General features: G+C 55.8%; 1 protein-coding gene across 6 annotated transcripts in view; it reads right to left on the reverse strand.

Annotated features, from left to right (window-relative positions):
* Nucleotides 1-12722, reverse strand: part of GTF2IRD1 (GTF2I repeat domain containing 1) — a 110230-nt gene that overhangs the window by 20332 nt on the left and 77176 nt on the right. For 4 of the 6 annotated variants that reach the window (XM_036887328.2, XM_057487227.1, XM_036887326.2 and 1 more), the window contains 5 exons: nucleotides 11520-11569; nucleotides 11243-11299; nucleotides 9756-9839; nucleotides 7039-7222; nucleotides 6510-6538 (listed from right to left, as the gene is read on the reverse strand). In XM_036887328.2, the coding sequence (XP_036743223.2) occupies nucleotides 6510-6538; nucleotides 7039-7222; nucleotides 9756-9839; nucleotides 11243-11299; nucleotides 11520-11569 (404 nt within the window). Of the gene's footprint in view, nucleotides 1-2251; nucleotides 4763-6509; nucleotides 6539-7038; nucleotides 7223-9755; nucleotides 9840-11242; nucleotides 11300-11519; nucleotides 11570-12722 lie in introns of those variants that run through there. The other 2 variants (XM_057487228.1, XM_036887327.2) reach the window with 2 other exon arrangements.

Genomic DNA, 12722 nt, shown 5'->3' on the forward strand with positions numbered 1-12722 from the left:
CGTTTCTCTAAAATCACAGTCGCTATTCTTACCTCTAAAACCCTCTCCCGCCCCTAAAGGGTCACCTGTCCCTGGTGAGTTCCATCTCTCTACTCTATAATTTTTTCCTGAGCCTGCTCAGGTCCCACCCCTCCCCCAAATTGCCCTCAATCATGCTGCCGTGCCCTCTGGGTTGCTCAGTCCCACGATCCTGGCTCAGGTCTCCTGTACTTGACCTTGCAGGCAGCACTCGGCCCAGGTGATCGCTTTCCTCCAACAGCTTCTCACTTGGCTTCTGGCCACTTCTCTGTCCAACAGTTAAATGCTGACAGGCCCCAGAGCTCATCCCTGGACCCCTTCCGATGTCCACACTCATCCCCACACCACTGTGACCCAGTTTCATGACTAAAATACATTACACACAGAATGGCTTTGGACTGCAGGTCTCTCTGATTTGCAGGTCTGGCTGCCTATCCACTTGGGTGTCAAACCTGCCCTCCACTCAGATACTGACCCTCTCCACCTCCAGCTACTTGCAACATCTTGTTATCACACCCCACATCCACCATATCAGCAAACCTGTTGACCCTACTTTCAAAATATTCCACACCCTCAGGGCCTTTGCATGGACTGACTCCTCCCCCTGGATGCTTCTCCTGGGATTTCTACATGGCTCATACCCTCACTTTTTTCAGGCCTTAACTCCTGCTGCTCTATCTAGAATTGCATTCTTGACAGTCCTATCTGTGCCTTTATCTCCGTGGCACTTGTCACTATCTAATATGATAGTTTGTCCTTCCTATATATGTCTCCCCCACTAGAATATAAACACCATGAGAGTAGAGATTTTTGTCTGTTTTGCATTCTCAGATCTTGCTTGGCATAGAGCAGACACTCAGTAAGTTTTGGTTGTACTAATAAATGAAACCAAAGGATTAACTGTGAGCCTAAAGGGTTAGAGACAGGATCGATGTAATAGAGAATGGTAGCCAGAGGGGGGCAGCAAAGAGCCACCCAGTGTGAATAAAAGATGGGAGGGGGGCGTGGGCACATGCTGTGTGACCTCAAGCGTGTTCATTAATCTCTCTGAGCCTCAGTTTCCTTGGGTTAGACTGATTACTGGGAGAGATCACATGTGCTGGTATGGGAAGGCTTTGCCCAATTGTCTACAGTTGGGGGACAGGGCAATTACACAATTATGATGTAGCCTGACAAGGGGATATTATGAAGTGTTTTAGAAACATGGGAAAATGCTTGTTGTAACTGTGTGTGTGTAAATTTACAGAAAGAACAGTGAGATGTAAAATTAATAAGCTTTGGGTTAAATCTGGAAGAAATGTTATCATAAAAATGAATAGCCATCTGGGCAGTAAGACTTCTGTACTTTCCAAATTTCCACCATGGCATGTATTTGGGTTTCCTGTCAGGTTTTTATGGCCCATTAGAAGGTTCTGTAGCTGTTTCTGCACCAGCTACCCAGGCAGGCGGCCTCTCCTTCCTCAGTCACCAGTGCTTCTTCCCAACACCCAGTCCCCTTTGCTGTCCTGGGTTTTCCCGGTCTTGGGCCCCCCTGGGTTTTGGGAGAGATGGCATGCCATGGTGCTGCTGAGCACGCAGAGGGCAATGCCAGGCCCTCCCAGAGCCCCACCCACAGCAAACATCATTGTAGGGCTGTGACTTGCCTGCTGGGTGCCCCCAGACCCGTGGCTCCTGGTGCATATTTTCTGAGAGTGGGATGCCTGGGGCTTTGAGGGCAGACTCCCTGGCGCTGTCCCCAGGCACCCGCCTCCTGGCCTCCTGCCCGTCTCCCTAACTCAGTGTTGCTGCCAGCAGGTAGGAGCAGCCTGGCTGGCCTGGCTGGGTGGCAAGGAGTATGGGTACCAAGGGTGTGCACCCCTTGTAGGCCTCTCTCAATGCAGAGTCAGGCCAGGGCTACTTTGACCCATTGAAGGCAACACTGCAACTCATTCTTGTACCAGTGGAGGGTCTGCCTTCACCATCTCTCCATAGCCCCAGGCTCCCCACTAGGCCCCCTCCAGCCAGCATCCCCACCCCCTAGGTTCCTAGGATGCCCCTGGCTCACAGTTCCCCTGACCAGAGGCCTGAACTCCACCTATTGTCCTCTGACGTCTGGTCCAAGTACCTATTCCTCTCTAGCCAGGCACCTGGTTGCTGTTGAGCAGGAGCAGGAAGAGCTACTAGACACCACTGGGGAAACTGAGGTCCTGTGGGTAGATGTGATGTGCCCAGTTGGGACAATACTAAAGGCCTGCTGAGGTCATCTCTTTTGGCCCAGGAATGGCCATATCTGAGCCCCAGAGCCCCAGGAAGCACTGTGAAAGCCTCAGGTTGAAGGACCAATTTACCTTCAGAACATACTTCCCTTCTTCAAAATTCACCTTCTGGGGATGGTTTTGTCAGGAGAGGCTTCTATAGGAGCCTTCAATAAATGACCTAGGAAGTCTCAGCCATCCTTAACAGGGTCCCCTCAACACCTCATTTCTGCCCTCCCATCCTCGCACCAAGATCCCACTGACCTGCACTTTCCCTGAACACAGGTCAAACCCTCTGCAGTGCGGAAGTGGCTGTAGGGGTGGGCTTCATAGCAAGTTCTAGGCCCTGGGGAGGCCTTGGCAGGTAAGAACAAAGGGCATCTCTCCAACTACCTGTGTGGATGGATACCCATGGATGTTTTGTGGGTACCAATGTGGACACATGATTTTCAAGACTTGAAGGGTCCCCTTCCCCTAACCTCTTGGCCCTATGAATCCTTCTGGAACTTGGACACAAGCCCAGGGAAAAGGGGGATCCTAAATGGGCTGAGATGAAGTTTCTGTTACTATGTAATGGGGGCTTCTGGTAGGAACTTAGTTCAGTTTTAGAAGAATAAAAAACAGCTTACATGTCCAATACTTCACAGACTAAGGTATTTTTAGAAAAGATAAGAGAAAAAGGAAGAAGTCTCAGAGCTCCTGCTGTGCCCTGTCTCTTTGCCAGGACGTTTCACACCCTCCTGGCTGCTCAGCTCCTTCGCCCTCCCGTTCCCCAGCCATGTCCCCAGACACCCACACTGTGCCTTCACCTAGGGTGTGCCCTGTGTCAGCACCACACACTGCTCTGCTCACCTCCAAGGCCCAGCTCAGTGTCACCTCCTCCAGGAAGCCTTTCTGAACCCCAGGAATACCAATAACCTCCACCCCACCTCCCAGTGGCTGAGCACTTCCCATCACAGCTGGTCCAGGTCTGAAGGCTTCTCAAAACATCACTCAACTGTCAGTATGAAGCCCCCCAGGCAACAGGAGGAAACCAGTCCTCATGGATCACCCACCCACCTCCAATGCCCAGCATTTACCGGCTTCAGATCACCTAGGGAGCAGGTATGCCTGGCTCCATCATACAGATGAGAAGTTGGGGGCTCAGGGATGTGAAATAAGGAGGCCAGAGTCCCAGGGCTTCTGCACGGAGTGCAGGGATTGGAACTGGGTCTGTCTGAGTACCGGCCTATCCTTTCCCATGGCTCACCCCTCCACCTGCACTGGGTATAGCCCTCCTTCCTCCAGACTCTGGCACCTGCTGAGGTTCTACCTTCCCCAGAGACCTGAGCCCCTGCTCCAATTCTCCTCAGGCCCCAAGAACTGGCCTGTGCCAGGCTTCAGGGATTGTCTCATGGAGGGTTTTGGAACAGCCTTCCCGGGGCAGGAACAGCTCTCAATGGCCTCTGGTGAACCATCGGAGGCCCCAGAGAGCCTGGACACCTTCCCAGCCCAGCATGACAGACAGCGGGGTATGTGTGAAGCGGCTCTGCCGGCGCGGCTCTGCCCCAGGCCCTCCAGGCTGCCACCTGGCCCAGGGTGCCCATGCCTGGGAAGGTGCTAGCAGGACCCTCCTAAGGGCTGGGCTAAGGCTACTTTCCTATTCCCTCTTCCATACCACGTGGGCAGAGAAAGCATTTCCAAAGCCTGTCTCTGCAAACAGAGGAGCGAAAGGGGAGGCCGGTGGGTGGGCAGGCAGGCAGACAGGCACAGAGACTGGGGGCAGCTGGCCCTCACAGGCATGACTGCTAAGATTTGAGAAGCTTCTCAAACAGCAAGATGGGCCCCTAGCTGGAGGGGGAGGGTAGCCAGTGGAAGAGGTCACCCCCAGGAAGGGCCCAGGAGCATGAAGGTTGCTGCTTGACCCTCTGCAGCCCAGCATTTCTCCCCAAAGCCTGACATTCCATTATTCGGTGGTTGCTCTGAATTACACACAGCCTGGAACCAAAGGGCTTCCCTGACATGCAGGGAGCCAGCCCTCTGAGCCTTGGGTTCCTTACTACAGGTGACGCATCCCAGGCAAGTCACTGCTGTTCCCTCAACCTCAGTTTCTTCATCCACAAAAAGGGGACAGAAACAGGTGACAGTCAAAGTTTTGTGCCGCATGTGCAGCTCGGCACATATCAGGTGTTATAAATGACGTTTCCTGCTTTCCAAACTCACTGAAATGGGCCTGCTCCTTGAGCAGCTGTATGTTCTCGAGCTGCGGGAACCCTTCCTTCTGGAAGGAGGGCCAGGGAATGCTCGGGGATGTGGAGGGGAGGCCGATGGACTGCCTCGCTGGTTTCTACCCTCCATCAACACAGGGTGACAGCCATCCTTCCTGTTGCTGCTCATGGGAAGGGTCACGGTTGCCCAGTGCTGACACCAACTCAGGTAGAAACCCAAGTCGGGGCGGGCAGTGGCTGGAAGCTGACTCAGTGGCCCTCAGCGCTCATGTCTATCAGCCCTGGAGATGGAGCCAGGTGGACCTGAAATCACAGATGGGTCGAGGGACAGGTGAGCAGACCACAGGCTGCCCACCCCAGTCCTGGAGCAAGGCAGGGCCATAGAGGGCCCAGCAGCCTGTCACTGACTGGGGATGGGCCAGGGGCCCCAGGTGGGAGAAGGGAAGGTGTGTCCTGGCTCCCAAGGCCGGTGAGAAGGAAGCTGTGCAAGTCCACAGGCCTGCACTGTTCCCATGAGCATCTGGGGGTCACTTCCCTGCCTTGCCCCCACCGTCCCAGCCTGCCTCCTGCGGAACCACTCTCTTCTGCTGTGGTCACCCATGGGTGTAGGAGAGGGATCCCGGAGCTGCATGGGGAGTTGCTCTAGACCACGGGCCTTGAAGATGACCAGGCCACCTGCTAGCCTGCGATGCAGGCACATCACGGAAACTCCAAGCCCGTTTCCCCGTTAAGTCGGGCTCTCGCGCCTACCTCCCAGGCCTGAGGAGCAGTGAGATGCCTCCTATCTGTTCACTGCTGTAACCCTAGTGCCTAGAACTCGGCCTGGCCTTAGGAGGACCTCCGGAAATTTCTGTGAAATGCACCCACGCTAAGCGGTCAGCGCAGGGCCTGACACCCACCGGGCCACTGCTGCATTCTGCTGTGGCCACTTCCACCCTCTCCACCTTACTAACACCCGACTGTTCTCACACCTCCGAGAGTTCTCGGCCAGGCCTTCGGGGTCGGCCTGGGACCCCTACTGCTCACTCATCAAGCACCCGCCCCCACCCCCCTCAGAGGCCCAACTGGCTCTGAGGCCCAACCGGAGCCTGCCTTACTCCAGGGAGCCCACTATCCCCCACCCTGGGGTCCCTATACCCCTCAGCGAGTCTTGCCCTCTCCGGTTGGATGGCCTCTTGCCACTTCCCCACCACACCAGTCCTGGGCACAGGGATGAACAGCTCCAGGAGCAGGGGTCAGTGTGCACGGAGAGGGGATGTCACCATGACTATGAGATCGGATTCCTATACTGCAGGCTTCCTCTGTCCTGGGCATCACCCAGCCCCAGCACATTGGCACAGCCTCCCCAAGCGCACAGCAGCCTTCACAAGCCTTCATACCCCACTGTGTCTCCTGGGGTGGAGGTGGAGGAGTGGGGTTGGGGTGAGGTGGCAGGGTGCCCCGTCTCTCCATATGCAGGCTCTGGGTTCAAGTCCAGCATATGTAGCCTCCTCCCAGGAGATCCCGGCTAGCCTGGACGGCCCACCAGGTGGTCGTGTCACAGGGCCAGTCTGCTCATTCAGGGCCAGGATGCAGCCCGTGGAGGGGACGGAAGGGGATGGATGCCTTGAAAGCAGAGGCATCTACTATCTGAGGCTGAGTAAGCATTCCCCCATCTTACCACCAAGCTTGCCGGTCCTCATGCAGACACTGCGCCCTCTGTGGAACTACCTGCCACTCACTTCATCCACTCGCCAAGGTCAACAAGGCCAGTCATCAGGAGTGCTGGTGCTGACCTGGCCCAGACCCTCCCCCCGACCCCATGGCTGGGGGAATCTTGGAAGTCACCAGTGTGGCCCCCCATCCTCCACAAGGTTCCAAGCTTGGCCATCCTCCTTCCAGCTGGAGCTGGTGCCCAGATGAGGTGGGAGAACAGAGGGGCAGGGGCTGGGATCCTGCTCCAGGGCCCCGGAAACTGGGTCCCACAGTAAGCTCAGCTCTAGCCTCTGGTCCCCAGCACCGTGGCTGGCCCCCCATGCCAAATGTCCCCCCCACAGCCAGTGCCTCTTACCAGGCTTTGGGATGAGTCCTTGAAAAGGCCTGGAAGAGAAACAGAGATGGGGGCATCAGGGGGAGGGTGTGGAGCATCCAAATCGGCATTTTATTAAGATGCTTGGTGAGTCGTGTACATAGGCAGGACGCTGTGATGCTGTGGCTGGGCTGCTGCACAGGAAGGTGACCAGGGTGTCCTGCTAGCTCTGGCCTGGCTGGCTCTGTGACCTCAGGCAAATCACCTGTCTGGGTTTCTTCCCCTCTGAAGTGGGCTGGACACCTCTCCCAAGGGACTGGGAGCGCAGTGAGTGGGTGCTGTGAGCAGGCAGGAGGTGCCCATGAAGGCTGCCCCATCAGGAGTTGAGGTGGGGCTCCTAACGCCCTGGCTGATCTGCAGTCACTGCTCAGCCCCCCAAGACAGCACTGGGGGAGCCACCTTATCTAGCAGGGAGGTCAGAACCAAGCAGGACCAGACAGAAGGGAAGGCTGGGGGTCCCCTGGTGCAAGCCCCCACCCACGCTAGTCTTGCCTCCCCTTCTCCTGAGTACCTGGTGACCGTGAACTTGATCTTGTCAGCCACTGCAAGGATCCTTTCCAGGTTCTGGGAGCCAAAGGTGCAGGGCTTTCGGAATGGGATGCCTGGGGGCAGCCCCTCGATGATTACTGAGCCGGGGTTACTCTTGATCCGCTTGTAGGGGACCTGGACTGGGTACTTGATACCCAAGGCTTCCCCTGTGGACCACAGACAGAGGAGATGTCATCAGGAGCTGGGGAAGTCCCGGTGTGTGAGCATGGGGGTACATGGGGGGCTCCATGTGCAGGTGTGATAGCAAGGTGTGCTTATGGGGTGTGAGCGAGCTGCAGTGCAGCACCATGGAGAGGCACGTGCACCAAGAGAGGGGGAATGGGAGTTAGTTAGGGGGTGTGTTGTGCAGGGGGCCAGGTGTGTCTGTCTGCCCGCGGTGGGCTGGGGATGGGCAGGGGCCATGTGGCTCTGGCTGCTGGGGGGAGGGCAGCGGCCCATGTTTCTCAGCCTCACGGTCTGAGCATTTGCGAGGCCATCTTGAGGATGGGACCCTGTGGGGGCAGCTGGCCCTTCCCTACAAGGCCTGACACTCCATCAGCCCCATGGGCTCTGCCTCCCTGGCTCAAGACTAGCAAGGTCTGAGGTGGCAGACTGCATTTGGGAGAAAGGAAGCTGATCCAAGGTCGGCCAGCCTGCAGCTCAGACCTCAGAGCCCTCTTTGTGCATTTGGCCTTGGCTAACCCTCTTTGGACCACCCCAGTGACTGTACTTGGTCTCACAGTGAGCCTGGGGACAGTCGCTGGGCAAGGCCTGCTGTCCGGGGTCACCCATGAGGCACTGCTGGGCTGGCCCTCCTGTGGTTCCTGCCCCGAGGGGTGAGGACTCAGGGGCCAGCACTGTAGCCCTAGATGCCATGAGATAATTTTTATCTGAAGGACACTGGGAATTGTATAACTGACCTCATTTCCCTTTTTGCTTTCACTCCCAGGAAACTCAGAGCCTGATGTGTGCCCCACATCTAGCAAGCACAGTATTTCTGCCACTTCATGTTACACCTGGCTTCCTACCATTGCTCCAGCCTATTTTTAAAAATTGAGGTATAATTCACATACCATAAAATTGACCGTTTTAAAGTCTATAATCCAGAGGTTTTTCGTATATTCACGATATTGTGAAATTATCACCACTACCTAATTCCTGAGCATTTTTGTCACTCCAAAAAGAAGCCCTGTACCCAGTGGCAGTCTCGCCCCATTCCCCCTTCTCCCCATGCTCTGGCAATCATTACTTTCTGTCCCTATGGATTTGCAACCTGCTTTTAATTCTTTATCCTGTGTTAATATCCTTTATCCTAATTTAACCTTTATTTTTGTTGCTGAATTGTTTATGTGCTGTTGCAAAGAGATCTTTTGGAAAAAAAAAAACCAGAAAAATTTACACCCATAATTCATAAGTGGGAACACTGCTGTCTCTCCTTTACTTCTCACCTCCAAATAATTCATACTACAATGACCGATGGCCTCCATGTTGCCAAGTCCAGTACATACATGCAGTTCTCATGGCAAAACGTGACATAGACAACCCGCCCCCCTCCTTGGTGAGCATGGCCCTGTATTTTCCTGGTTTCCCCTCTTTCCCTCCACTCCTCTGCCTCCTGAGCCTGATCACTAAACACTGGGGCTCCTTGGCCTTTGGTCTGGGTCCTCTTTCCTGCCTCCTGTGCACCCAGAGGGGAGTCTCGTCTACTCCCACTGGCCTAATTTTTTCATCCAATCCAGATGCCTCTCCTGAACAGCAGTCCATCTCTCCGCTGCCTATGTGTCATCTCTACTCAGCCCTCAAATTCAACATGTCCAAGATGGAACCCATCACCTCCCCACTCAAGCACCCCCACCACGGGGAGGGTGCTGCCCCTTCTCCCTGGCTGATGGTCAGGGTGTCCACCTGTCCCCAGCGGCCGTGGGCTCCACCCCACCACCCCACCTACATCACGATGACAGGTCCAGGAAGCCCGGTGAGCACGTGGTGGCTCCCTGCCCCAGGGACTGGCTAAGGAGCGGACATGTGACTCAGTGGGGACAGATGAGAAATAAGGGGAGGGCTCAGGGAATTCTGGGACAGAAATGACCTGGCTCTCTTGAGAAAACTTGTGGAAAAGCCAGCCCTCCCTCCTTCCGGAAGGTGCAGGTGGGATGTTTGGACCTGCTGTGGCTATTCTGCCAGAAAGTGGGAGGCCCTGAGGTCTCCTGGCCAGCTCCACAGGGCTCCTCCCTCCCCCACCCCCACACTTCAGCTTTCTGCCGTTTCTTAGGGCAAGCCTCAGGGCCTTTGCACATGTAGGATCTCAGCCAGAATGCTCTTCCTTTACACTCTGCTTGGTTAACTCCTTACCATCCTTCAGTGGCCTTCCCTGGCCCCCAACCTAAGGTAAGTATCCCAGTTATTCTCTTAAGTAGCCTGTTCTCTTCCTGCAACATCATGGAACAACCCCTTGTTACTAGGTTCTGTGCATAGTTGCTGTTCATCTGCCTCACTCACTGGCCAGCAGGGCCCAAAAGGGCAGGAACTTTTTATTCGCTGCTGTATCCCTGGTGCCTGGCACACAGTGAGTGCTCAAGAAATATTTACTAAGAGGGTGAACGGTTTTCCCAGAGGTGACCACGGCTGAGCCTGGGGAGCCCCTGCCTCTCCCCCAACCTCAGCCGGGTTTCCCTCCCACCTGGGCACCTTGGGGCTCACCGTATTTCTTATTGAACAGATCCTGGACTTGCTCCCTCAGCGTGTTGGCGATGTCGATTCGTGAGAGTCTGGCGTCGTAATTTTCTGCAAAGTGAAAAACAATTATGGATTTGGGCTGTTAAATTAAAAGGCACTTGGTGACTTTTAAGGAATATGATTTTCTAATTATGGGGAGCTCCTTCTCTGGCAATTATCAGATCCTTGGAGTGGGCCCCTCAGAGCCCTTCAGAACTAACATCTTGATAGAGATGTGTGTTTTTCCGGAAGGATGTATGCACACTGTTGTGACAACAGCAATGAGTGGGAAATTAAGGTTAATCGTTGACATTTGAGAACCACCAAACCAATAAATAAGCCCCAGAGGTGAGAGACACCCTGAGGAGCAGGCGGTTCCTGTGTCTTGGCGGCTGGCAGCAGGGGCCTGCTTGGTCAGGGTGGCCTAGGGAGGGGCTGACGGGCAGCCCCCATGGAGGCAGGAGCCGGCCATGCAGCTCTCACCTGCAGGGTGCTGGCTAAGGAGGCTAGGGGCTGGCATGTGCGAGGGGAGCCCCAGACAGGCTCCTACCTTGGGGAGATTCCAGCCTGGCAGTACCTCATGGGAAGAGAGTGATGGAGGGAAAGAGAGGCTCCCTGGGCGGCTGGGTGGAGCGGGTGTATGGTTAGGTGGGAGATGGGGACCCCGTCACCACAGAAAGTTCTGGCTGCCGAGAAGGTGGCAAAGACTGTGCAGTGGGCAGCTGCCCCTCTGAGAGTCAGGTCCTATCTCCGGGCTCCCCCAGGCCTGTTGGCTGGCCCTTCCTGCTGCTGGTCTCGCTCACCCCACTTTCTCCTCACAGCCACATGTCCACCCAAGGCCTGCTTGGGGAACGCTTGAATGCAGGGACTCAGCCACACCCCGGCGCTGTCCCAACACGCACGTGGGCGGCTGTCTTCAGCCACGCACTGCTACCACGTTACTCTCCATCTTAGCCACAAGGCCACTGCCGGGAGGGACAGAGCCTCTGCTCTCAGACCTGGCCCCTTCCCACGCGTTTCTCCTTATGGTCCCTGCGTGCGTTTGCTCAAGCTTCTCCCATCTTCCATCCCCCTCTCTGCACACTCACTTCCTCTCTCCCCTTCCTGGCCCAGCTGTAGGTCCTCTTCCCCAGAAACCCCTAGCCCTCAGTGGCCTCTCCCTCCTCAGACTTCAAGCACAAAGAACATCGCTGACTGTCTAACACGGAGTGGGCAGGCCAGCGGCCTTCCCAGCTGGACACTGGCGGGCTCCTGGGCCCTGCCATCCCCCCAGCCCTGGCGCCCCTGTGGAACTGCGCACTCGGAGCTGACAGGCTACAGTCACACCCTGGCTGCCAGTCTGCCTCACTCAGACCCCCAGGCCCTGAGGTTGGGGGCCAGCCCCTCCCACTCCCGGCCTGACCCTCCAAACCCAAGCCAGGCCAAGGTCATGGCGCTGGAGCAGCTGACCCTATCCTGAGCTGCAACCTTACCTTGAAAGCCCTGTCTCTTCAGGCTCTTGTCCACAAGAGGGTCCCCGGAATCCCTCTCTGGGGGCGGGGGTAGGGGAGGGGAGAGAAGCCAGGTTGAGCAGGCTGCTCCTGGGACCCAGAGACAGGTGGTATCTTTTGGGCAAATGCAACGAGGAGAATGGTAGGGGAATGCCAGGGGAGGACAGGACCAGGACAGAGGAAGCCAGAGGAGGGGCAGTGGCAGAGGCCTGGGACCCCTCCCAGCCCACAGCTCAGCCCATGACCACATGTGGGGTACCTTGGCTCTCCATGATGGGCTCTTTGACTCCCTCGGTGAGCAGCTCAGGCCTGGAAAACACCACAGTGAGACCATCACTGAGGCCCCCTAGCACAGCCCCTCCTGGCTCTGGACAGCCTGTGTCTGGGGTCCCTCCCCTCTCCCCCAAGGCAGGTGTCCTGCTGACCCACATGGGAGATCTGGTGGGGCTGTGCTGGGTTCTGAGGATCCAGAGGGGAGAGAGACCAACCCAGTTCTGGTCCCATGGGGCTGACGCCCACACCTGGTGCCAGGATGCTGTTTGACAGCCACTGGCCTGGGTAAGAGCACATGGTCCGGGGGGCTCCCCAGGGTGTTTGAAGTGTAGAAGCAGTTGGGGTTGGCTGTGCAGCCTGGGCTTTGAGGTGGGGGGAAGGTCCGTGTTTCCACCTGACACCTGAGAGCTCAGGGGCCCTGAGGACCTGGTTGGGCTTTGCACTAACATCCGTATCTCCACAGGCTCCTCAAAGCACTTCCCAGACATTAAGTAACCCTCTTGACATCCCTGCAGTGGGTAATGTTTCCATCACCCCATATGCCGGATGAGGAGACTGAGGCGTCGGAAGGTGGGTGATGTGTTCAGGACCCACGGCTGGAGGGGCAGAGTTCAATGAGGGCGTCCCTTTCATCCTCACCCCACAGCCTCTCCAGCTGAGGGACCCGCAGCCTGGGCCTCTGTTTTGTCATCTGAAATGGGACAATAACCCTGCCCTGGCTCAAAGAGAGAGGAGAGAGCCCTACAAATCCAAGTGTGGGGAGGCAAATGGGACAGCAGAAAGCACTTCGGTGCGAGAAGCCCTGCTCGGTTCCTGACTCTCACAGGTGACTGCGGGACACTGCTCCACTTTCTGAGCCTCAGTTTCCCCAAAGGTGAGGAGAGCACACACTGCAGAGGAGGAGGGGGGTGTCTAAATGCAGAACTGTACATTTTTGTTGTTAAAGCCACCCAGTCTATAGTACTTTGTTATGGCAGCCCTAGCAAACTAATATACACATATACATACATACAAGACACATATATGCTTTACTGGGATGTAATTCACATACTATAAAATTCACTTTTTGAAGCATGAAGATTTTTAAGTACAGTCACAAAGCTGTTTATGCAGCCATACTTCTACCTAATTCCAGAACATTTACATCACCCCAAAACCATATCCTTTTTAAAGTACAATTAATGAGAAG

Source organism: Manis pentadactyla, chromosome 10 (assembly GCF_030020395.1).
Source record: "Manis pentadactyla isolate mManPen7 chromosome 10, mManPen7.hap1, whole genome shotgun sequence".
Lineage (NCBI taxonomy): Eukaryota > Metazoa > Chordata > Mammalia > Pholidota > Manidae > Manis > Manis pentadactyla.